The 24,936-nt window shown below is 39.4% G+C and overlaps 1 protein-coding gene across 1 annotated transcript; it reads left to right on the top strand.

Annotated features, from left to right (window-relative positions):
• The first annotated feature begins 20,920 nt into the window (after positions 1–20,920).
• Positions 20,921–24,022, top strand: LOC145138830 (uncharacterized). Its single transcript, XM_079072851.1, has 6 exons — positions 20,921–21,250; positions 21,456–21,648; positions 21,754–21,840; positions 21,963–22,349; positions 22,476–22,623; positions 23,025–24,022. The coding sequence occupies exons 1-6, from the start codon at positions 21,162–21,164 to the stop codon at positions 23,645–23,647; spliced, it is 1,527 nt and encodes a 508-aa protein (XP_078928977.1). The 5' UTR covers positions 20,921–21,161; the 3' UTR covers positions 23,648–24,022.
• Positions 24,023–24,936: the final 914 nt, after the last annotated feature.

Genomic DNA, 24,936 nt, shown 5'->3' with positions numbered 1-24,936 from the left:
TCTTCCCCCGGATGTCACCGGATATCACACGTTATCAAACGAGTCATTGTTCCATTAGTGGTGCTTCTTCTAGATTTTCTTTACAGTATTGACAACGATGTCTTGGTGCATTGAGTATTATTTGACATAACTGCTTTTTTATTTCTCTTGGTAATTCTGCAAGATGCTTGGTGAATTCTTCAAATGGTTCATAATAACTGAAAAAAAACACCATTTAAAACTCCAACAATATATGTTAACATGGTTCAGGAATAGATTTAGTAATAGGAAATAATTTCCTTCAATTATATCAACCATTTATACAAACAAACGATCACATAAGTCTTAACCACCCCATAAAAGGTGTTATAAAAACTGCTATTATCAAACATTATGATTTTATAAAAATAATAAACAAGAGGTTGATTTTCAATTACGAATATTACTAACATTAGTAAAAGAAATTGCTGAAAAACAATTAGAAGTATGTAATGAAAACCATGTAGATCATTTAAAAATAAAAATGATCAAGAGATTATAATATTATTAAAAAACCCTAACTATAGTTAGTCTAGTATAAAAGCAATAATGACTGTAATAATGTCTAGTATGGCTAACAATAGTTAGTTCATGAAAAGAATAATGACTGTAATAATGTCTAGTATGGCTAACAATAGTTAGTCTAATTTGTCGTTTGTAAAATATTTTCCTATTTAAGGCTTGTTTCAGTAGTACAGACCCAATACTACATTTCATACATATCCATACTTTCCTCAAGAATCATCCCGAATCATCCAGGTCACCTTCTCAAACTGGTACTCTAAGTACTCTCTAAACAGCGCAACTAAACTCACTGAAGCACTTCCTAGGCTCTCCTAGGTTTTCGACCTCACTCTGCCATCAGTTGCTGAAGAACTCCCCATAATGTCAGTTAACCACCTCATGAATACAATCACATGCAACAAAGCTTAGATAATCCTTCGAGTAAAAGGCTCATCCCTACAACGGTTGGACTCAGACAAGAGTTGCGCAATAGGGTCAAACCCATCACTCTAAGATTATTCAACCTTCGTCACATGTGACGTAACATATTTACTTAACAATTAAATCACATCACTTAAGAGTTCTACAAAGCAAAAAGCAAGCAACATTCGTGCAGTAACACTCCAATCCATAGACTGATCAAGAAGGCTTCTTAAGCTTACTGACTACCAGCATCTTCGCTGCACTAACATTCTTCCTAGATCCTTCTAGGGCAACCACCACACTATTTCCCCACTATCAGTTATAGAAGGAACTCCCTAACACACTCTAACTAGCTTACAAATACAATTACATATTGTAACATCCGGATTCCCAGGTATCTTATTTTAAGTATTTATATTGAATTTTAGAGAGGGACTCGGCGAGTAGGCGCTCAGACTCGCTGAGTGGGATCGCGCATTTCTGGTCTGATTTAATGAAGGACTCGACGAGTCGATGCGTGGACTCGGCGAGTCCGCGCTGTTAAGTGAAACCCTAATTCTCGGGGCCTGTGCCCTATTTAAAGGCCTTTATAGTTTAGAGAAGCAGATCTGACCTCAGAAGGTCATTTGAGAGTTGTTATGGGAGCAACTCGCCGAGTCCATAAGTGGACTCGACGAGTCGAGTCGGGGTTGCCCCGCGATTCGTGACAGGTGTAACCCGTCGAGTGGAAGGATGACTCGACGAGCCAAAAGAGGCTGAAAGGATTCAGAGGACCCGCATGGACTCGCCGAGTCGCCCTTGTGCACTCGACGAGTCGGGTCAAAGTTTGACCGTTGACTTTCGTTGACCTTAGGGTTCTGGTCAAGACTGATTCAAGAGAGTTCAGGGAAGGGTAGAATGGCCTTCTACCCAATTTGTAGAGATGAGATCACGAGAGAATATTGATCGGTGATGTTATTTGAATAATAGGAGGAGGCTAAGTCGGGACATTGAGCACGAAAGTTTATCCGACTTCATTGAGGTGAGTCTTCTCACTATACTGTACCTGGAAGGGTACCTATGTGTGACCGGAAGGTCTTATATGCTATGAGATGTATGAGTTGTATGTTGTTATGTGATATGTATGTGTTATGTATGTTATGTACGATAAGGACCGGAAGGTCAAGTGGTTACGGACCGGAAGGTCGATACGGGTAGGACCGGAAGGTCTTCCGGGATTCGGGACGGAAGTCCCCTGAGACACATGGATCGGAAGATCCTACAGAGTTATGGCCTGGAAAGGCGTATGTGTTGTATGTGGTATCTTGGGGAACTCACTAAGCATTTATGCTTACAGTTGTTATATTATGTGTTTCAGGTACTAGTGATGATCGCGGGAAGGCGCCGGCATGATCCGTACACACTTATAGAGTTTATGTTATTGAGATTCCGGGACATGTTTTATTATGACACAGTGGATACATTATGTTTTGTGATTATCGTGTGATTGAAAGTATGGTTTAAAAATGAAAAATTGTTTTGGAAATTTACGTTGTTACAAGTTGGTATCAGAGCCTTGGTTTGAGGGATTCGGGTGCATCTTCAGATGAATCTGAACTCAAACTGAGGAATTGAGAAAGTTTTTCATAAAATAAACAATTTTTTTTAGAGAGTAAAAGATTTTGAGAAAGGCAGAAGGAAGCAGTGTGTACGATCAGTCAGCGCCTGAACGGTGATTTCCCAAAATACCCTTACATTATGTGTTATGAGATATGTTATGATATGATATGCATGATAGAGTTGGCTAGGTATTCATATTAGGACTAGAGTGGCCTGATTTTGTGATGCCTTAGCCTAGGAAGGATTTTGCTGCTATGTGATGCTTGAGAGCGAGTAGGTAGCAGTGAGGAGCTGATGAGGGGTCTACCAAGGGTAGCCTATGCCAGTGAGATATAGAGTACTTGTGATCTGGGATCCAAGGAGGAGGACTTAGGGTGAATACTGATGCGGTGTGGACGGTAGTATAGGGCCCGTACTACTGAAGACACCGGAGCAATACGCATTCTAAGTAAGAATCCTTTGGGTACTAAGGAACAAGTAGGGTTGAGTTATCGAGTGCAAGTATGCTCGAGCGAGTCTCTGATATTTTTATGTTGTATTTCAGAGACATCATGGTTGGGGCACGTCACAGACCTGAGCCGAGTGGCGTGAGTGACGAGGAGCTTCGTCAGATGATCCACGATGAGGTGGCAGCGGCGATTCGAGCCGAGATTCCGGAGATGTTTGGGTCTATCAAGACCACATTGATTGAGACTTTTGATGAGCAGTACACAGCGGTGACTGAGGCTGCGGTTGCTGCAGCTACTGCAGCTGTAGCTGCTGCCAGACCTCAGGGAGGTGACTCGTTGTTGCTTCGAGAGTTCAGCAACACGAAGCCACCAGAGTTTGACGGGACGCAGGATTCGATCGCTGCGATGAGATGGATTTCTGATATCGAGGGATGCTTCTACACGTGTTCATGTCCGGAGCATCTAAGGGTACGGTTCGCGTTGAACCAGCTTCGCTTGGGAGCGAAGGATTGGTGGAAGTTCGTGACGGCGAGCTTCACTCTTGCAGAGATTTCAGCGGTGACCTGGGAGAGGTTCACCACCATGTTCAGAGATGAGTATGTTCCCCCGGTGGAGAGGGAACGATTGGTTCAGGAGTTCTTGACCCTCAAGCAGGGTACTGATTCGGTTACTGTGGTTACCAGGAAGTTTCATGAGAGGGCGATGTTCTGCCCTGAGCAGGTGTCTACTGAGCAGGCACGCATGAGCCGGTATTTGGGCGTTTTGAGGAGGGATATTCGGGAGTTCGTGTCGAACTCGACTTACCAGACATTTGCTGAGCTCCAGGAAAATGCCCGGAAGAGGGAGATTGAGTTGGAGACTCAGGCCAGGGAGGAGGACGAGTCTCAGAGGATGGATCGGCGGCCGACACAGTCTCAGCCGACAGCCAAGCGGGCAAAGTCCGATGATACGAGATCTGGAGGCCAGAAGGGTCGCACTTGTGGGAAGTGCGGCAAGGGACATGATGGGGTCTGTCGATCAGGTGCTTGCTACAAATGTGGCAAGGAGGGGCATATCGCCAAGGATTGCCCCAAGGGATTTATGGTTTGCTTTCATTGCAACCAGACTGGCCATCGGAAGGTCGAGTGCCCGCAGTTACATCAGGGATCAGCACAGGGATCTGCCCCTGCTGCTAGGGTTACCGAGGTTCGGCCAGCGAAGGCCGAGGCACCGAAGGCTCGCGGGAGAGCTTTCCAGTTGACAGCGGAGGAGGTCCGTGCAGCGCCCGATGTAGTGGCTGATATGTATTCTTATTTATTTATGCTGAGATGAGATATTGTGCTTATATGATGATATGCGTAGGTACTTTTCTTGTGAGTTCTGTACCTGCCTTAGTGTTATTTGACTCGGGTGCGAGTCGATCATTTGTGTCGATAGCGTTTAGTCGACACATCAGTAGCAGACGAGAGGCGTTGAGTCGACCTCTGCGAGTTTCCATAGCTGACGAGCGAGCGGTGTATGCTACGGATGTGATACGAGGATGTGTACTCGAGATCTTCGGTGTTGAGTTCCCGATAGATCTGGTCCCGATAGCGATGGGGGACATGTGTGTCATAGTGGGCATGGATTGGTTGAGCCGATTTGGGGCTGTTATAGACTGCGAGCGACAGTTGGTGACGATACGAGACCCTAGTGGGGGAGTACTTACGGTGTACGGCGAGGGTACCCGATGTGGGTCGGCGATTTGTTCAGCTGCCAGAGCGAGACAGAGTTTACAGCAGGGCTGCAGCGGGTTTGTAGCCTATGTGATGGACGCACGAGAGGCCGCTGGGAGGCCAAGTTCGATGGATGACGTTCCGATAGTGCGTGAGTTCCCAGATGTTTTTCCCGAGTAGTTGCCGGGTGTGCCTCCCGAGAGGCAGGTAAAGTTCCGCATCGATTTGGTTCCGGGGGCAACGCCTATCGCCAAGGCGCCTTATCGCCTTGCGCCGCCAGAGATGCAGGAGTTATCCTCGCAGCTTCAGGAGCTGCTGGGGAAGGGGTTTATTAGACCGAGTAGTTCCCCTTGGGGAGCACTGATCCTTTTTGTCAAGAAAAAGGTGTTGGATTAATGTCTAAGTCCATAACTATATTTGGTATGTACTTGACCCGACCCGACATGGTCCATTTGGGTTGCACTTCACCGACACAATTTATATGGATAGTCTTTTGAGAATAGTATATTTATGATTTATATTAATATATTATAAGTTCTAATATATTAATATGGAATCATATTATTTAATTAGTATTGATCAAGAATTAATTTAGAATTAATTAAGTGATCAAAAAGAACTAATTAAATATGGACTCTTATATATATGGAATGAGCCAAGTTCATTTAGGTTGGGCTAAGCTTTCATGGATGGTCCATGGAGCTTTTAACCCATGGATCCTATGTAAATGAAAGGTCATGGGTATTAGGGTTTACATGGATGTAACCCTAATCCTCCATAATATATAAAGGGGTCCTTGGCTCACAAAATTGACACAAGTGTGTGAAAATAAGAGTGGGCCGATTTTAGTGTGCATACATATTCTCTCAAGTTCTTCCAAGGTGTTTTGGTGATTTGTGATTCCATTTGAGGCTTCCACACTATTGGGGCTAAGCTCTTAAAGCTTGAAGACATCAAGCTACATCAAAATGTATGTCATCTAACTAGAACTTTGTAGTATAGGTGCTTCATAATATGCTAGTTAGGATGAAACCTTGGAATAGTTAATATTTGCATGTATAATAGAGAAAACATAGATCCAAGGTTTATAGGGTTGCATGTACACCATAGGAGTGTTAGAATGCTCAAAACCCAACAGTGGTATCAGAGCCATGGGTTGTTTTCTGTTATATTGATGCAAATGTTTTATTTTCAAGTTGAAAAAAAGGAAAAAAAAAACATGACGTTTGTCAAATTTTAAGATAATTACTTGTTTTGTGAAAAACGAATTATTTGTAAAATTTGAATCATTTTTTATATGAGTTGAATTAGGTCAAATTTAGTAAAAGATAAAATGATATGATTATTTTATTAGTTTTAAAAGTTTGATCTAAATGTTTTAAGGAGTTACAAATTTTGTCATAAAATTTTGGAGCTCAAAAGTTTTCTTTTTTAAAGTTGTGATCTTAAGAGTTTTGAAACTTCCATAAGTTATGGATATGAAAGTTTTTTTTAATAAAAAAAATTGATTCAAAGTTTTTATGGAGTTACAAAACTTGGTGTTAATGTTTTTAAAGAATTCCATAACTTGTTCTTAAGTTATGGAACATGGAAAGTTTCATCATAAAACACCATTAATTCCATAAGTTATGGAATCCAAAGGTTTTCAAGAGTTACAAAACTTGCCCTCAAGTTTTGGAATTTGAACAAAGTTTTTTATGAAAAAAAAGGAATTGAATTCTAAGACTCTTGGGTTCATAACTTAAACAATTAATTAAATGGTTTTAATTTTGAATTTAATAATTGAAATTATGATCTTTTGTTGAATAGTTCAAATTAACTCTTATGGACTTTATTGATAGTTAATTAAAGCGTTTAATTAAAAGAGTTTTATTAAATCCATAAATAAAGATATGGTTTGAGTTTAATTAAATTAAAAGTTTAGTTTAATTATTAGATTAAACCACTAAGTATTTTAAATGTCTAAAATACACCCTTATACTTTATAGTATTATAAGTTAATAATATATATGTATAAGAGCAAGTCAGTCTTACCGTTAGTAAGCCTCATTCACAAAGCCGGTCTATAAGGGGGGTATAAGGTTACTGCCTATAAAATGGCAGTTTAATGGGTGTCCACTCTCACTCACCGCTTCCTTGACCGGTGGGGGGTCGTTAGCCGAACAGGTAGGACAAGGACTATAATTCTCCCTTCATTATAAGTATAATGATAAATACTAAGTAACTAAACACTTATAAATTCCCAATCTTAGTTACTTAGGAAAATGTGAATAAGGTGCTAATCCATGAAATTACACTTTGCACTTTATTTAAGCTGTTAGTGGAGCGTGTGTGGTTAACCGGCACACTAACATGGACTTAACAAGGTAGGCAAAGGGTAACTTAATGTTTATCATAGTATCGTTGGAGCGTGTGTGGTTAACCGACACATCGATTGAGGGGTAAATATTAAGGGTACCAAGTATATTTGCATGGTTACTTCACACCTTGTTTTGTGATCCTCGGCATCCCAGTCACAAAACCTGAAGGGCACACTCGAGATTGAAACATGCCATTGAAAAGTTCAATGAATCTCAAAAGAATCTAGGAGTTTCAAAACCAATTAAAACCTAATAATACATTTCGTTTATCTTGGTGGAAATTGGTGAATCGTCATTCACCTACCTTCAAATATTTTATAGCTTGGATTACGGCATCCCTCTTCCAAGTTATAAAATAGTTTGTTGGGTCCTAGCCTTAATATATCATATTGGGTGTTATATTAAGGACTTAAATCAACTTTACGTGAATTTCTCCCATTATTGATGTCTGGTTTAGACAACAATGATCTTCCCAAACCAAGCTTTCCTAATGAATATGACTTCCCGAGTTTGGCTCATGGAAGTCATACTTCTCTTCCTCCACCTCCTCCAATTATTCTCCCTAACCCACAAGTTCAAGGTCACTCAAGCTCTAATGGCAAGCAAGGTCTATGTGTGATCACATCTTAGAGATGAAGTCACATATTGACAAGCCGGGAGAGTTGGGTGTCAAAGTCTTGAGAAAGTTGGATGTTCAATCACTTTCTAAGTCACATAGTGAGTTCCTTTGGGACTACTATGAAACAGACTATGACATGAACCTTAATGATCATATCTATTTGCTTGGTGTTGCTGAATCAGCAATGATTTGGAACGATAGTAAAGCAAATTTGATTAGAAGATCAACTTCCCAAAAAACTTTATGGACAGTGACAATAGTGACACTGGAAATCCAGAAAAAGCATTCTCTTCCCAATGGAAAGGGATTGGCCATAGTCAACCCGTTTGACCAAATGGTAAAGAGAAAGACTAAGTCTGAGATAGTCCCATTACCAAAGGGTCCATATGTTTATTTTGCCAAAGGAAGGGGCGTTGATTGCAAAGCTGCCAAATTTACCTAAGGATGTTAAAGTCAATAAGTTTGACTCTACATCAGGTAGAGCCCATTATCTAACTCTGTTAAGTTCTATTCTGAGATCCTCATTACATGATGTGACTGGGTCACATGTTGATGTTTTAAGAATCAAAGAATAGAGAGAAATCTTAAAGGAAGTATATGCTGATTCTGATCGCGAAGGTGGATTTCGATCGCATCAGAATTTTGAGCAGTTGCTTAAGAAGTTATGATATATTGCTAAGGAATAGATAACAACAATTTTCCATGTAGATTGTAAGGATAAGTTTTTCCGCAAAGTTTTAAAATAAAAGAAAATTGTTTAATTTTATTTATTTGAAGTATCCTTACAATGGCATTTGTGGAAAATTGTTGCTTATATGATTCCACTGACAGCAATATTGGAAAATAGATTTGATTCTTTCATTTGCGGTAGTGTCTAAATTTACCAAATCAGGAAAGTTCCTCATCACCCAAGTTTCAATTGGACCGAAACTTGGAATCATGCAAGTTGAATAGTATGATGAATGAGAACTTTCAAGCATTGGAAAATCAAGACTAATTACTTGTTCACATGGATGTGTGAGTCAAGTGAAGGACTAAAGGGATCGAGTACACATTCTTGTGCACTAGTCATGTCCATCACAAAGCTCGTTAAGACTATTTGATTTACTAAAGTTTAGTAAATATGGTTATACTTACAAGTTTAAGTATAATTCTAAAACATTGGAAAAGTCTCAATGTATGGCAGAACGAATGGGAAGAATCAAATTAGGCAGAAAGATAAAAGTTTCTCAAATCTGAAAAGATGGGAGAGTACTTTAGTATCATGTTTGTGATCATCTTAATGATTTAGAAATCATATCACAATTAGTCCTCTAAAGGTCATCTTAGTGCATTCTTATGACTAAGAAGAGGAGTCATGAATTGTTGAAATGGTTAGATCAGGAAGATGAGTCATACTTCGTTCCAAAAAAATTCTTAGAGTCATACTCCAAGATTGTAACTTGAGTGACATATCTTAAAGAAAGGTTTAAAACACTTGTCAAATGTAAGAGTAAAAGTGTCCTACTCTTGTACATTTGAAATTGGTAAGTTGTGATGTTTTGGATAAAACAAAGACCAACTAAGGCCAATTGTGTGAAGTGTTTGTCTTGATAAAGAATCCGCACTATCTCTTGAATATTTGGCAAGATAGTCTTATATGTCAAGAGGATAGTGGGAGTCTTAAAGATCCTAAAAAGAATTTCAAGAACTAATCAAGAATAAAACCTGAGGTTCTTCACTAGCACACGACTTGAGGTTTATAACCTATCGTGTTGACATATTCTGTGCCCATTCCAGTTAAAGTTGGCTTTGCATAGGAGTTCTGAAAGTTCTCAATTGGTTGCATAACAACTTGGAAGCAATGGCAGGCCCTGTACTGCCAGGTGGCAAGAAGTTAAGATTGCATAAGTTCAGTCCATATGAGTTTGGATTTGTCATTATCCTTGTCTTGTGACTATGGTTTTGACGATTCACATGGATAAGAACACATACACCATAAAATCTAAAGGTCATAAGGTTTCTCTCCGATTCATGAAAATGATGGTGAGGAAACACTTCCACCAAGTAGATTTGAAGCAGATGGCAAAAGGTCTAAACAATTGAGACTATGATTACGACATCCCTTTTCATAGTTCTGAAATTGTTTAGACACACATGCATGCTATCTAAGGAAAGGTGTATGATTTTGATAAAGTTTTAACAAAGCATCTCGTATCAGAAATCTGAACTTTGGTAAGAAAGTCAATAAAGTATTGATTTCTAGAAGTCCAGCTGATTTCTGAGTACATGTCAAAGCTAGTGGGAGCATAAGTGTTATGCTAATAATCATCATGTTAGTGGGAGCATGATAATTATTGTTAGTGTTGCAAGTTAGCAATGTTAATTATAGAAAACAAAAGTTTCAATCCGTGAGGCTGCAGGGATTGAAAAAGTTGTTTTGCTATAATTAAGGGAGAGGATATACTTCATTTCAGTTCTAAAGGCTTAGATTGAGACCTTAATCATCTTTAGTCAAGAATATATATATGAATTTCATGTTGGATTGGTTCAACTTAAGGAAATTCTATATATTGCGTTCACAAAATTCGATTATGATTACGGCATCCCTTTTCATAGTCAAATTTTGAAAACATGGCAAATAAAAATATTGTAGCAAAAGACTGGTCTAGAATCATGTCTTTATGTGAGACATCATGAATCGTGTCCCATTTGCTTTGGGTACAGGATCGATTGCATGTGCTATAATATTTGTCCTTTCTAAATTTTCCAAATGCCCAGAGGCATTAAGAAGGGAAAAAGGTCTAGAATTGGTTATGACTAAAATGATTAAGCAATTGTCGAGGACAATCTAAGGTTTACCAAAGATTGGTTGCTCAGGGACAGTTGGCAGTATAGTGCTAATTCTGGAAAGACCATATTGACATATTCTGAAAAGAGGCATCTCTTGTTCAGAAGTGATAGTCAAAATGAGAATATGGATTTGTCTCCATAGGTGGAAGTTATCTGTGTAAGATTAGAAAACTTAATGCAAGAAGCATGTTCAAAGCAATGTACTTTGAATATGAGACTTAGTTTCCATGGAGTGGATCTCCATTGGAATACCTTATAATGACTGTTGACAAGTCTTTGTGACTTTGTACATATTCATTACAAGAGGATCAGTGCATATAAGTTTAAAATCTAAACAGATTTCGATAAATGATAGGAATTTGAAATTCTCACATTTTTCGATAAGGATTTGGGAGTGTGAAATTATAATCATTGAAATTATGTTCAATTGGTTTATTTCACAAAGTAAGGATCATAGACAAATATAGAGTGCATACTTGGTGTATGGCAAAGCTATTGTTTAAGAAAAACATAGTGTACATGCTTGGAGCATGGGACAACTAGTGTTTTTAATTCAAGTATAAAGTTGATAAAACCGAAACAATGAATAATGAGTAATCCGTATGGTGATAAATAAAAGTGTTTATTTATATTCATAGGGTTTGATACCATATTTGATTCATTTATTCTTGTGTTTCACTTTGCATGTTTTGACTTCCAGAATAACTAAGTCGCTCTTCCTGAATGATTAAGTTATTCAAACCATCCACAGTCGGTCATATGTTGGAAGTAGATATGAATCAAGACTGTCATGGGTTGGTTTTTAGAGGTCCAAGTTGGTAGACAAAGTGGTGCTACAACACTCATGAGTGCTCATAAGTTCTGAGTATTGGATTCAACCTACGCTCATTTGAATCACTTCATGGATTTTATCACGAGTGATCATGAGACGATAATATCTTATATTCTTAAAACCTAGATATATGAGTTGTTACTATGAGTTGGTTATACATTGATTGCACGAAAACACATTGGTAACTCGATGTTATAAAACGTGCCTTTGTGTATGATTCAACAAGTATGAGAACAAGCCATATGAGTCGAAGTTTATCCATTCCTTTTACCTTCGGGATAAAAGCGATATCTGTGGGCCCCTCGATGATTTAGCGATGACACATGTGAGTGCTTGGCCAAGCCAGGACTGATTTGATTTGTTCAATCAGTCAGTCATCATAAATCGAAAATCGGGAAACAACAAATGGACAGAGAGAATGATTATAATCCATGTCTCAGTCCATATGATATCTAGAATGGAGGAATATATGATCCCTTATCTAATGGACAAGTTATTGACAAGGTTAGAGTTCGACAGCGGCTTTAAGAGCTACGATTGCCAGTTAGGTTTTGAAGTCATACTCAATAATAGTTTTAGACTTATCCAAGTGGGAGACTGTTGGATTAATGTCTAAGTCCATAACTATATTTGGTATGTACTTGACCCGACCCGGCATGGTCCATTTGGGTTGCACTTCACCGACACAATTTATATGGATAGTCTTTTGAGAATAATATATTTATGATTTATATTAATATATTATAAGTTCTAATATATTAATATGGAATCATATTATTTAATTAGTATTGATCAAGAATTAATTTAGAATTAATTAAGTGATCAAAAAGAACTAATTAAATATGGACTCTTATATATATGGAATGGGCCAAGTTCATTTAGGTTGGGCTAAGCTTTCATGGATGGTCCATGGAGCTTTTAACCCATGGATCCTATGTAAATGAAAGGTCATGGATATTAGGGTTTACATGGATGTAACCCTAATCCTCCATAATATATAAAGGGGTCCTTGGCTCACAAAATTGGATAAGTGTGTGAAAATAAGAGTGGGCCGATTTTAGTGTGCATACATATTCTCTCAAGTTCTTCCAAGGTGTTTTGGTGATTTGTGATTCCATTTGAGGCTTCCACACTATTGGGGATAAGCTCTTAAAGCTTGAAGACATCAAGCTACATCAAAAGGTATGTCATCTAACTAGAACTTTGTAGTATAGGTGCTTCATAATATGCTAGTTAGGATGAAACCTTGGAATAGTTAATATTTGCATGTATAATAGAGAAAACATAGATCCAAGGTTTATAGGGTTGCATGTACATCATAGGAGTGTTAGAATGCTCAAAACCCAACAAAAGGATGGTTCACACCGGATGTGTATTGATTACCGGGAGTTGAACAAGTTGACGGTCAAGAACCGTTACCCATTACCGAGGATCGACGATTTGTTCGATCAGTTGCAGGGAGCGTCTTGGTTCTCCAAGATTGATCTGAGGTCTGGATATCATCAGATGAGAGTGCGCGATGAGGATATCCAGAAGACGGCGTTCAGGACTCGTTATGGGCATTACGAGTTTGTGGTGATGCCTTTCGGGCTCACCAATGCACCAGCAACGTTCATGGATCTCATGAACAGGGTGTGTAGACCGATGTTGGATCGTTCGGTGATCGTGTTCATCGACGATATGCTGGTGTATTCGAGATCTAGAGAGCAGCACGAGGAGCATCTGAGAGAGATCCTCGGGGTATTGGGGACGGAGAGGCTTTATGCCAAATTCTCCAAGTGCGAGTTCTGGTTACGGGAGGTCCAGTTCTTGGGGCATCTCGTCAACCAGGATGGGATTTTGGTCGATCCGGCCAAGATTGAGGCAGTGATGAGTTGGGAGGTGCCGAGATCTCCCACCGAGATCAGGAGTTTCCTAGGATTGGCCAGTTACTATCGGAGATTTATCAGAGATTTCTCCAAGATCGTCGTGCCTCTCACCAGGTTGACCCGGAAGGGTGTTGCTTTTTCATGGGGTCCGGAGCAGTAGACCTCGTTTGAGACACTTCGCCAGAAGTTATGCGAAGCCCCTGTGTTAGCCCTTCCGGAAGGGATGGAGGATTTTGTGGTGTATTGTGACGCATCGATATCAGGGTTGGGTGCGGTGCTTATGCAGAGAGGGCATGTGATAGCGTATGCATCGAGGCAACTGAAGCCTCATGAGACGAGGTATCCCACCCACGATCTGGAGTTGGGGGCAGTGGTGTTTGCCCTCAAGATATGGCGTCATTATTTATATGGGGTTCGGCGTACCATATACACGGACCACAAGAGCTTGAAGTATTTGATGGATCAGCCCAATCTGAATATGCGCCAGAGGAGATGGTTGGACGTGGTAAAGGATTACGATTGTGAGATCCTGTACCACCCGGGCAAAGCTAATATCGTAGCTGACGCCCTGAGCCGTAGGGCGGAGAGTGCCCCGATTCGAGACATTTGCATGCGACTGACAGTGATGACTCCGGTGTTGGACACCATTCGGGAGGCCCAGGCAGAGGCCGTGATACCGGAGAACCGCAAGAGGGAGCGGGTGATCGGGCAGGTGTCCGAGTTCGTTACCGGTAGTCGAGGGCTGATGAGCTTTCAAGGTCGGATTTGGGTGCCGTATGCAGGCGGGGCACGTACCATTCTGATGGAGGAGGCCCATAGATCGAGGTTCTCGATCCATCCCGGGGCCACTAAGATGTATTTGGACCTGAAGAAAGATTATTGGTGGCCCTGTATGAAAAGGGATGTCGCGTGGTTTGTCGAGAGGTGCTTGACCTGTCGCAAGGTTAAGGCCGAGCACCAGCGTCCGCATGGCAAGTTGCAGCCGCTTGAGGTTCCCCAGTGGAAGTGGGAACAGATTTCCATGGATTTCATCACCAAATTGCCGAGGACCGCGAGGGGTGTCGATGCAATTTGGGTGATCGTCGACCGGCTGACGAAGAGCGCGCATTGTCTTGCTATCAGTGAGAGCTCTTCTGCTGAGAGGTTGGCAGAGTTGTATGTGAGGGAGGTGGTATCGCGTCATGGAGTACCGATCTCGATTGTGTCAGATCGAGATGTACGTTTCACTTCCAGGTTCTGGAAGAAGTTCCACGAGGAGTTGGGTACGAGGTTGCATTTCAGTACCGCCTACCACCCCCAGACGGACGGACAGAGTGAGCGGACGATTCAGACACTCGAGGACATGCTTCGAGCATGTGTGTTAGACTTCGGAGGAAGTTGGGACACGTACTTGCCGTTGGCTGAGTTTTCCTACAACAACAGCCACCATTCGAGTATTGGTATGCCTCCCTTCGAGTTGTTGTATGGTAGGAGGTGTCGGACTCCCATTTGCTGGGGAGAGGTAGGACAGCGTGTGATGGGTAGCACTGAGATAGTGCTTCAGACGACAGAGCAGATGCAGCAGGTTAGACAGAGGTTATTGACGGCTCAGAGTCGTCAGAAGAGTTATGCGGATAGGCGACGATTCGAGCTTGAGTTCCAAGTGGGAGACTTCGTACTCCTGAAAGTGTCTCCTTGGAAAGGAGTGATCCGATTCAGGAAGAGGGGCAAGCTGGGGCCCCGGTATATCGGGCCATTTAGGGTGACCGCGAGGGTGGGCAGGGTAGCTTATCGGTTGGAGCTACCTGAGGAGCTGAGACAGATTCATGATACCTTTCACGTGTCTCAGTTGAGGAAGTGTATAGCCGACGAACCGACGGTGGTACCGCTGGAGGATATTCAGGTGGATGCGAGCCTGAATTATGCTGAGAGACCAATCGCGATCCGGGATCGGAAGATCAAGGTTCTGAGGAACAAGGAAGTGTCCCTGGTGCAGGTCCAGTGGCAACATCGGAAAGGGTCCGAGCTGACATGGGAGTCGGAGTTGGAGATGCGGGAGCAACATCCAGAGTTGTTTGCCGAGCAGGACTTCGAGGGCGAAGTCTGATTCTAGTGGGGGAGAATTGTAACATCCGGATTCCCAGGTATCTTATTTTAAGTATTTATATTGAATTTTAGAGAGGGACTCGGCGAGTAGGCGCTCAGACTCGCCGAGTGGGATCGCGCATTTCTGGTCTGATTTAATGAAGGACTCGACGAGTCGATGCGTGGACTCGGCGAGTCCGCACTGTTAAGTGAAACCCTAATTCTCGGGGCCTGTGCCCTATTTAAAGGCCTTTATAGCCTCCATTGCGGCCACTTCACCCCTGAGAAACCCTAGAGAGAGAAAGAGAACGTTTGTGGTGCAAGAGGAAGGCTAATTCACCATTTCTTGTATGTTTTAGCAAAAGAGAAGTAGTTTCCAACAAGAGGAGGTCAAGGGAGTTGTGGATCCAGGGTTTTCAAGTTCAGATCTACACTATTGAGGTATCAAATCGAACTTCCCTTCTGTTTTGGGTTAAGATCTAGGATTTAGGGTTTTCTATAAACCTTTTTAGGCTTGAAAGGTTGAGGTTATGGTCCCTTGCTGGGTTAGACCTCAGATCTGGACCCATAGAGGTCCACAGAACCTTTCCCATTCGGCTTTATGCTTGTTCATGGAGGATTAGAGACTAGGTTGCCATTTTTAGAGTTATTTCTCCATTTATGACTTGATGTGGGTTGCATGCACGTAAAGGTTGCACCTTTACGTGACCTTTGAGCACTTGAAGGCCAGATCTATAGTTTAGAGAAGCAGATCTGACCTCAGAAGGTTATTTGAGAGTTGTTATGGGAGCAACTCGCCGAGTCCATAAGTGGACTCGACGAGTCGAGTCGGGGTTGCCCCGCGATTCGTGACAGGTGTAACCCGTCGAGTGGAAGGATGACTCGACGAGCCAAGAGAGGCTGAAAGGATTCAGAGGACCCGCATGGACTCGCCGAGTCGCCCTTGTGCACTCGACGAGTCGGGTCAAAGTTTGACCGTTGAGTTTTGTTGACCTTAGAGTTCTGGTCAAGACTGATTCAAGAGAGTTCAGGGAAGGGTAGAATGGCCTTCTACCCAATCTATAGAGATGAGATCACGAGAGAATATTGATCGGGGATGCTATTTGAATAATAGGAGGAGGCTAAGTAGGGACGTTGAGCACGAAAGTTTATTCGACTTCATTGAGGTGAGTCTTCTCACTATACTGTACCTGGAAGGGTACCTATGTGTGACCGGAAGGTCTTATATGCTATGAGATGTATGAGCTGTATGTTGTTATGTGATATGTATGTGTTATGTATGTTATGTACGATAAGGACCGGAAGGTCAAGATGATATGGACCGGAAGGTCAAGATGATATGGACCGGAAGGTCAAGTGGTTACGGACCGGAAGGTCGATACGGGTAGGACCGGAAGGTCTACCGGGATTCGGGACGGAAGTCCCCTGAGACACATGGATCGGAAGATCCTACAGAGTTATGGCCTGGAAAGGCGTATGTGTTGTATGTGGTATCTTGGGGAACTCACTAAGCATTTATACTTATAGTTGTTATATTATGTGTTTCAGGTACTAGTGATGATCGCGGGAAGGCGCCGGCATGATCCGTACACACTTATAGAGTTTATGTTATTGAGATTCCGGGACATGTTTTATTATGACACAGTGGATACATTATGTTTTGTGATTATCGTGTGATTGAAAGTATGATTTAAAAATGAAAAATTGTTTTGGAAATTTACGTTGTTACACATATCACCGACACCAGATAATTCTTCGAATGAAAGGTCTCACACTACAACGGTTGGACTCAAACGAGAGCTGCGCAATAATGTTAAAACCTAACCTTGTGAAATTATCCAGTCTTAATAATATGTAACTTAGTATATTCACTTACTAGTTAGCCGAAGTTAATGGGAACTCCTAAAAGCACAAAGCAGAACCTATACATGCCATCCTATCACTGACTAATTGGTACTAGCATCCAAGTCTACAAGCTCATACTGCAGGCACACAAAGGCATCTCTCCTATATCCTTAGTCTTAATCTAGCATGCAATTCTCATAACATATAACATAACAACATATATGAGTATTATGGGAATCACTTACTTGAGTTCGGATGATTGCACACACCACACCCCTTTCTTTTATTAGATAATCCTTTAATAAGCTAGTTATTTTATGAAAAATTTACCAAACCCTCAGTTTGAGTTTAGACATACCTGAGAGCGTGCCTGAATCCCTCAAACCAAGGCTCTGATACCAACTTGAAACGTCCCAAAAATTATGAGGTAAAAATTTCATTTTTAATTCAAACAAAACATTAATTATCTTTAAGCCAAACATTCATTATCCTTTTCTATATATTCAAAAGTACTTTAAAGGAGAAACAGTTATCAGAGTACAATCCCAAAATCATCATAATGCGGAAGCATGGGTGGATGCGCTGCGATCAAGCCAGGCTCTTTCCATTCAAACTGAAAGTACATGAAACATAAACTGAAAACTGTAAGCACGAAACTTAGTGAGTTCTTCAAAATACCATATACTAAACAAACGTACTATCAATCATATCTGGGTGCCGGCCTACCCCTTCGGTCTATTTCAACCGGATACTGCCAAGCATATGTGGGTGCTGGCCTACCCCTTCGGTCTATTTCAACCGGATAATGCCAAACATATCTGGGTGCTGGCCTACCCCTTTGGTCTATTTCAACCTGATACCAGGTCTATTTCATCCCTACTACTACCACATAATATCATAACAACAATCACAAAGTCATTAAGCAAATACATGCATAACTGACAATTATCACAAAGACAATCATCGCACTATAACACAAACTAGTGGGCCAACCTTGGTGCCTTCGAACCACGACTACTGCGAAGGAAGACTCACCTCAAACCACTGATAATCCACTAACTTCTCGGGTTGCTGAACCGGATAACCTCTCACCAACTAACAATACATACAACCTTAATTAATAATTAACCCGATAACTCAAAATCTGAGGCCCAATCCATAATCCAACTTCCTAAAGGGTAAAAGACTATTTTTACCATTTTCTTACTTGGCCCAAAACCAAGATCCAACCCATTAACACAAAAGCCCAAATCTCTAAATGGCAACCCAAAGCCCAGTATGACCCAACTTCCTGATTGGACCCAAAACCATCATGAGACCAATACTAAGAAAGCCCACAGACTATCCATGGCCGAAAGTCAGAAGTCCAATGGCCCAACAAGGCCTATACCTTAAAAAGGCCCAAAATCAACTTGTTGGGGAGTACGCCCCGCGTACTCACCGTCGAAGCACAAGGTACAAACGAACGATGCAGAAATCTAATATTATGTTAAACGTACCTCCACGTACGCCCAACGTACTCAACAGGGACCCAAAAATAAACATTAAGCTCTTAATGGTTAAGACAATGACTTCCAAACTTAGATATGATCCTAATGAGATGTCTCAACACGTAAAGTTGGCAACTTTACTTCCTTTTCATGGGTTAATGGGACCAAAAACTTAATACAAACCATAATAAGCACCCAAACTCATGCATGGTCCAACGCAACTCATCAAGATGACAATTTTATGAACAAGGGACCTCCCACATGTCAAGATCCATCATACTAAGCTCTTGGAGTAGCCCATACTCACAAGGATGACTCTAAGGACCAAAATGAAACCAAAATACTCCTTAAACTAGATCTAACACCTAGAGTCATCAAGATAGAGACTTTATACCTCCAGAAGATAGATCATGGTGCACAAAGGTTGGATCCAAAAGCTCCAAGCAATCCCACACTTTTCCAAGAAGATCATTCTCTTTCAAAGATCACAAAATGCATGAAATACCACCAAAAGCTCAAAAACCACACCAAAGGATGATATGGTTTCGATTCTAGGCCTTAAAGGGATGGAGGCTGAAGATCATAAGATTTAGTGTTGAGTTAAGAAGCTTAAACAGGGTCCAAGACCCTAAATTAGAGTTTGGGTCTGACTAGAGTACGCCATGCGTAACTTTGGTACGCCCAACATACTCCAAGGAGGACTCGCGACCCCCTTGCCTAGTACGCCCAACGTACTCCCCAAGTACGCCCCGCGTACTAGGCTGGCCCTTAATCATTCAAACTTCTGAATGACATATCTTATTCGTTTTAAATCCGAATTTGACGATCCTTATATCCACAGAAAGGTGACAAGAAGCTCTACACTTCTATTAACTCATCCTTACCTTAAAACTTCCCGAACTAAAATCCAAAATCCAAAAAAAGCTAGCACTTTACCGATATCCCCATTGGCTCCAAAACACAAATCGAACACCCGAATCATCTAAAATACATTACCCACACCCAAATAGGTCCAAATATGCCTTAGGAAACTATTCGAAACAAGGCGTTACACTTTGTTCACAATCAACTTGTTCAAATCGAAACCCATCAATCTAAAAGTTTGAACCAATTTATTATTATATATTGTTATAATTTTTTTTAATATTATGATCTAAGGATCCATATATGACAAATTTTGCTGTTGTATGTTGTCTAATTTGGATGTTGTATCTTGTAGGATGTTTAATCTGTATGCAAAAAAAAAATTAAAAAGTCAAAATTATCATTTTCCTCATTAAGAGACAAACACTCAAATGCCTAACCAAATATCAATTTATTGTTCAGATACAGATTCATAAAAAAGTCTCTACATCGTTCAGATATGAATCATCCAGATGCTACCAAAAAACGGTTAAGTGATTGTTGAATTGACAATTATTAAATATAAGTGGGGTTACCTAAATAAATAAATTTCTAATTGATTAAATGAATTATTAGACGATTAAATGATACTTTATAAATAAAAGATCATGTATAAATATAATTATTTTCACAAAGTGTATTAAATAAGAACATTGAATTTTACTTAAGGTTAGATTGTCCTCTGTGATACGATGAGTTTAGCCTAATATCCTAGACATTGAAATAAATTAGGAGTAATATATCATACCCTAAAAATTAAGTAAGTATATCTTTTTACCAACTGTCATAACCATAATAAAAGTACATTATGAAGTATTATTTGGTAATACTTGAAATATGAGATAACTAGAGATGATTGATATAGATGCAAAAATTCAGAAAAGGTGGTAATTTTGCCGTTACAATGGTTTTATTTTGTGTGATTTAGGGTAAGAGTTCTTTGATCCAAGCCTCTCGGAGGGAAGTGGTCAATGGTTATTCCGAAATGTGTAGATCTTAAAAATACGTAGATATTTTAGAACAAAATCCGGAATAAAGGATATGTACTTTTTCCTCGAAACATGTTGGAATGATCATTCCGGAACATGTTGATTGGGTCGGGTCTGATCAATTTAGAATGAAGTAGACTTCAAAATAGTCCATTCTGGAAAAAGTTATTTTGCAAAAAAATATAAAATTGAGTATTTAAAAAAAACCATCAAAAAATTATTAAATTACTTAATTTCCCTACAATATATTATTCTTTTTTTAAGTTAAAAAAATACAATGAACTGATTTATAAACTACTTTTTTTATTATTATTATTTTTTTTATTTGAGATACAACACCTAAATATCAATTTGGTAATTCTATATTCTTTGGAATGTTTGCTTTTCTATTTAAGGATAATGAATTTTTAATCAACCGTTAACCTTATAAACGTATGATTTGATTTGACTGATTGTACTCCGTAGTCAATGTGTTTCCTCGTTACACATTACATTAGAATCCAATTGATTGCCTTTGGATTTCATCCGGTTCTTCACTCCGAAACTCGAATCGATCGCATACCTTGTTAATTTCTTAAATCCCAAAGAACAACAAGAAAACCCAATTATTAGGGTCTCAAAAAAATTCAAGGGATTTTTCCTTATACTGCGAAATTCATGCGATTTCAGTAGATGAATCAGGAATCACAAATGAGTGAGGAATCCAAGAAGCAGAAGAAGGGCACCATTAGCGAAGAAGATGTATCCATCATCTTACAAAGGTTTCTTTTCTCCCTTTTTACTTCTTTTATTAGGGTTTTAGCGAAAGAACACAAATTCGGATTCATTGCTGCTTTGTTACGATTTGAAACAAACGCTCATATCCGCACTTATTTCATTGGGGTACTCTCTTATAATGGAGGAATTCATCTCAAAGGAAGCTCTTTTGTTGAATAAATGTTCATTTTGGATGTGATTGTTTCGAAGGTACACAGCTACAACAGTCCTAGCTTTGCTTCAGGAAGTGGCTCAACTCGAAGAATCAAAAATAGACTGGAATGCAATGGTGAAACGAACCATGACTGGTATCACAAATCCAAGGGAATACCAAATGCTTTGGCGTCATTTAGCTTATCGTGATGCAATGCTTGAAAACCTTGAAGACGAAGCTAAACCTCTGGTAAGCATCTTGTATGTATATCTATTCTTAAAACACTCATCTGATATAAGATGTTTTCCATCGTCCATCTTTCAGTTTACATATTTATTAAACTCCAATTTGCAGGATGATGAAAGCGATTTAGAATATGAGCTTGAAGTTTCTCCACCTGTCAACAACGAAGCTTCAATGGAGGCTGCAGCATGTGTGAAGGTAACCGAGAATACTTCCATTTAATCAGGTGCTATATAACTATATAAGTAACTGTTGCTCCAATTTAACTACAAACCCTAAACCCTAAACATAAGTGTTGTTGAACTGATTTAATGCTTCAGGTACTCATAGCTTCAGGCTCCACATGTGATTCTGGATTGGAAAAAGGGTTGACCATTGAGGCTCCATTGACTATAAACATACCTAACGGAAAGTCAACAGGAGATCTTTCTGAAAATTCACAAGTAGGTAGTAATATGAGAGGGACAAACATCACAGTTCCAGTTTCTGTTCAAAAACAGCCAGTTGCAGTAGTTGGATCTTCAGAAGGAGTTGAAACAAATTGTTCAGGAAGTGGGAATTTGCCACCTAGGAGGAAAAGAAAACCATGGTCTGCAGCTGAAGATATGGAACTTTTTGCTGCAGTTCAGAAATGTGGTGAAGGAAATTGGGCAAATATCTTGAAAGGAGATTTTAAGGGTGATAGAACTGCTTCTCAGCTCTCTCAGGTTTGTTTCTCTTTAAGTTTACCAAGATTTCATAGTTCCTACATATACATCTTCAGTTTGACTCCATAAGAAGGTCAAAATCTGTTACTTTTGTGCTAATATTATGAAAATGATTGACATCTACAGAGATGGAATATTATAAAAAAGCGTAAAGAAAACTCAAATGTGAAGACAGGATCACAGCTTTCTGAGGTACATTTAGCAGCTAGAAGGGCACTTAACATGGCTCTTGATCAGCCTGGAGTTGATAGTTTAAAGTCATCTTCTTCACTTGGTATGACTTTTTCTACACATAGCTCTGATACAGAGACAATTTTTGTAATTTATTTTCTACACAGGGACCAAACCTGCCAACATACGAAAGTATTAAACATATGGACTGTTTTACTTTTACTACAAAATTTTTACACAGAGACCTTTTCTGTAACATAAAGGGACAGTTTTTGTAAGTTATTTTCTACACAAGGACCAAACCTGTGAAGATACAAAATTATTGTGACCAAAATATAAATACTTAAAATATACTCCTTTTTAATATGAAGAAATGTAAGTAGAATGACATTATAATAATTGGGTCGATTTTTTAAGGTATAATGGTTTAATAGGAAGATGAAAACAATGAAAGACCTCATTTCTTGCTAACTCATTTAATTTCCACCAATCGTAACGTGACAGGTAGGACAAAATCAAGCATCACCACCAATACTTCCATCCGTCCTATCAATATCATACCCCCTGACACTCCATCCACTAGCACCCGTGAAGACTCTTCAACAAAAACATTCCCTAAAATCTCCCCCAAAACACCACCAAAGTCTCTCCTTAACGGCCCCGATCCGGTGAAAGCCGCCGCGGTTGCCGCCGGGGCCCGCATCGCCACCCAATCAGCCGCCGCTGCTATTTTAAAGCAACAGTTAAAGGGCGCCATCCACATTAAAACAAATGCTACCAACTTTCGGGACCTACATTCACCAAATGCCTCACGCCCGCTTGATCATAGCTCAAATCTTGGACCCGTGGGCCCCGTGAATCCGACCCGGGAAACAAATGGTGTTGCGGTTTCCACCTTGGCTAAGTCGCCGAAAACGGGACAGGGAGAAAATGGCAATGTTGTGAAAGTGGAGGGGTTGGTTTTGAAAAATGATTCGAATAAAAATGTTGAAGATACTTCGGAGAAAAAGGAAGTTAAAGAAAATGAAGATGTGCGTGAATCTATTATTGGTATTATTGGTGGTGATAGTGAACCTATGGTCGTGGAAACATGCAATAAGAATGAAAGCACGAAACAAGAGAATTAGGCCATGACATTAGGTGTGTACTGTGTTTGACATGCATTGGACTGTGACAAAGATTGAGACTGAGACTGAGATTGATGGCCAACCCAAAAAGGTGGGACAGGGATAATGGATTCACGCCTGATCTCTCATCTGTGCAAAAGACGTGAATACTATTGTCGTTCTCATCACTAAAAGTAGTTTTCAAAAAGCTTGTCCAGTCGAGTCCAATCGAACACGTGTTCATGAAAACTTGTAACTTCTTTGTTGTTAGATATTTGATGTATTAGTTTTGGTAGAAATTGTGAATGGTGTTGTATTTAGTTTTATTAGGAATTGTGAAGGCGTTGTATTTGGTGGCTTTACTTTATGAAAATGATGATACCTGGATTTTTTTTATTGTCATGGTAGTTGAATCTTGCTGATTTTCCGATTCATCATCTGTCTGGATGATGATTTTGTGTTTAATAACAGGAAATTGCCTATTTAGATCACATTAAACATGTAACTGTAAGAGGTAAATCGCAGAATACAAAGAAGGTGCATGACATTTGACTGGTTGTTTTATTATTTGTTTTCAATCTACTCTAATAAATAAATATCTTTTTTTTGCCAGATGTCACATTTTTATTCATTTTGCCAAATATAATTTTATGGTTATTTTAAATTAATTTTTATTCCACATGTCATTTTATGATTTTTTTATTTTATTAAATTCAAATATTCCATATATTATTTAATCCCCCCTAATAAATAAAGGACTTTTTGCCGCATGTCACACTCTCATTTATTTGACCACATGTCATTTTATGGTTATTTTCAATTAATTTTTTTTTCCACATGACATTTTGTGGTTTTTTTCATTTTATTAATTTCCACATAATATTTAAATGTAATAATTACAATAAATGTAATAATACATGCATATTAATTTCATTAATTGACTTCCTTTTAATTTCAAATTTTCTAAATTAAAGTTTCATTTGTTTCCTTTGTTTATTTATCTAAATTATTTATTTAATTTAAAAGAAAAACAAAAAATTTAATTTTAATAGTTCAATATTTTTCTATTTTTTTCTTATAAATTCAAACTTCTCAAATGTTTAAAATTTCATATTTTTTTCTTTAAAATGAACCCGTATAATACATGAGTCTTACACCTAGTCTAATAATAAATGCATATCAATTTCATTAATGAATTTTCCTTCTAATTTCAAAATTACTAAATTAAAGTTTCATTAATTTCCTTTATTTATTTATTTAAATCATTTGTTTAAATTTAAAAGAGAAAAAAAACACTTTAATTTTTATAA

Source organism: Lactuca virosa, chromosome 9 (genome assembly GCF_052849685.1).
Source record: "Lactuca virosa cultivar CGN04683 chromosome 9, Lactuca_virosa_CGN04683_v6, whole genome shotgun sequence".
Lineage (NCBI taxonomy): Eukaryota > Viridiplantae > Streptophyta > Magnoliopsida > Asterales > Asteraceae > Lactuca > Lactuca virosa.
This window is presented reverse-complemented; position numbering and strand designations above follow the sequence as displayed.